The sequence below is a fragment of the Pinus tabuliformis genome, chromosome 4_1 (assembly GCF_031772625.1).
Source record: "Pinus tabuliformis cultivar Carrire ecotype Pingquan chromosome 4_1, CPIR1, whole genome shotgun sequence".
Classification (NCBI taxonomy): Eukaryota; Viridiplantae; Streptophyta; class Pinopsida; order Pinales; family Pinaceae; genus Pinus; species Pinus tabuliformis.
Genome location: NC_142303.1, coordinates 751,709,146 through 751,711,371, shown reverse-complemented (window position 1 = coordinate 751,711,371; position 2,226 = coordinate 751,709,146). Strand labels below are relative to the sequence as shown.

The window sequence follows — 2,226 nt, the reverse complement described above, 5'->3', positions numbered from 1 at the left end:
TGCTAAGTGATTTCTGTTCTCCAGTGATTTTTTTATCTATTCCACTATTTTTGCCTGAGTAATCTTGTTGTTTCTCCATTTATCTATCTCTGTGAATTATTCTCTACTATTGTCGTCTAAGTCTCTGAGTATAAATTCGTTGTGTGTTATGTATGCTTTGATCTAACATGCCTAATCCTAAAAACGATTTGGGGTTAGGAATGATACCTGATCTAGAGCTCAAATGTGTAGCACTACAATTCCGAGCTTCAATACTCATGGTTTTAAAGGCAATACGAGATTGAGAATTTATTATGCGTGTAATCTATGGAACTTCTAACTCAGATTCACTACTTCTAATTTCAAAAGGTAATTCTCTTTTGTTTTCTAAGCGTACTGTTGTGAAGCAATATTTAGTTTGTCCTGTATCTGCCCGTTCTCCACTTTTAGATAGGCCACCTGAGCATTCGACTCGTTCAAATGAAGTTCTTTCCGGAGCCGAGACGTTCTTGCAGCTTCTCTGTTAGACAACATCCTTTTCTGCTTTCTCATGTCTATCACTTGTTGATCCTCTACTGCAGGACAGGCTGAAATGCTCCAAGAATGTGAAATGCCCTCACCATTGCCTCTAGGATGATGCAATGAATCCTCAATTGGGCACCTCTTGTCCACACACATGGGCACTGATTTCTTTGTGGGTACTGCAGTTTTAGACCCAGGAGCATTCCTATTAGCAGAAAAGTTCATATTGTCATATTACCAAGTTACGACCAAATTAAGTTACCACCAAATTAAACTAAAATCACACCACATTAAGTACACTTTTTCTGGACTAGCCAAATCTTGCCAAACCCACGGACATAAACAACTGTTCCCTCAAACCTCCATTCATGTGGGTCGCCGCCCATGAGGTGGTCAGTTTTCTAAGTTACGCTGGTAGTGGATTTAAGCGAAAACCACCATATTACGCCATATTCTGCCTTTCAGTCAAATCCAAATGACGGGCATGTCAATCAGGCCTAGAACTTGACGTCCCACGTGACATATTTCATATTTTAAGACGTATTTGATCGTTGTTGTAAATTTTTACACGTCAAATTTGACGTGCTTCATAAATCAGAAACTGTCATTTTGACGTTTAATTTAGGATTTGTCCCATCAAAATTTATAGTACCTGTCTTTAAGTTAAAAACACCAAAGTTAGACTAAGCCTAGGGTCATAACGCAAATGCATACAATACCTCTGGCTCACATGGCAATGGAGCCTGGCACACTTTCATAGATTTGAATCGTATAAAAAATTATCTGGCTATAGTCCTTTAGTAGATTTGAACTTTATGAAGGGAGATCTGGCCCTAGGCAACTAAGAACAACTACATTGTAATCTAGGTGTTACATTCAAGGAACCTACCAACCAGTCTACTTCAAGAAAGTGAATTCAGCCATCAAACTGTAAGCTAGTACGTGATTGAAAAATACTAAAAATATACATGCATTTTTTTGGTGTGTATAACACTGAGAAGGGGTGGTGGGCTTGTTTTTGTTCCTTAGGCTTCCCTCAATCGTTCCACACTCCCCCTCTTGTTTGATTCTGCCATCTTCCAACATCGATGAAGAAGTGCGATCGAGAAATAAAAGTAGCCGAGGAACAACCAGTGACGTGAAGGGCTCCCTGCTACGAAAAAGTTGGGCTCAAGAAGGGCCTTGGACGCCGGAAGAAAATCAAAAGCTCCTTACTTACATACTGTAGCACAGCCATGGAAGCTGGAGGGCTCTACGGCAGGGAGTTGGGTGTTGAGATAAGAAAGTGTTGGAGATTGCATTGGGCTAACTATCTAAGATCAAATATCAAGGGGAAAAATTCAGCGTGCAGGAAGAGAAGACTATTATTCAACTTCATGCTCTACTGGGAAATAGGTGGTCTGCCATTGCTACTCACCTTCCCAAGCAAACAAACAACAAAATAACAATGAAAATGGGTAAGCAAAAGGTGGACCTTAAACTCATTCAAAACAGTAGTCACTACCATGTTATTTTCTTGAAAAGTAAGGATAGTTATTGATTTGAGGCTCTTGCGATCTATATTATGTGTGGTGTTGTCTTCATTGCATACAAATTCTTGAAATTGATGTTTCGAACCATTCTCAATCGTTCATGAACCACAAAAGATGGTTCGAAACATGGATTCCAAAAATTTGTATGTGATAACTCTGAAAGACAACACCACAACCAAAAATAGATCGCTAA

General features: G+C 39.4%; 1 protein-coding gene across 1 annotated transcript; it reads right to left on the bottom strand.

The window, feature by feature from the left end:
* Nucleotides 1-366: 366 nt before the first annotated feature.
* On the bottom strand, nt 367-726 carry LOC149178335 (bZIP transcription factor 44-like). Its single transcript, XM_089422054.1, has one exon. The coding sequence runs from the start codon at nt 724-726 to the stop codon at nt 367-369; it is 360 nt and encodes a 119-aa protein (XP_089278180.1).
* Nucleotides 727-2,226: the final 1,500 nt, after the last annotated feature.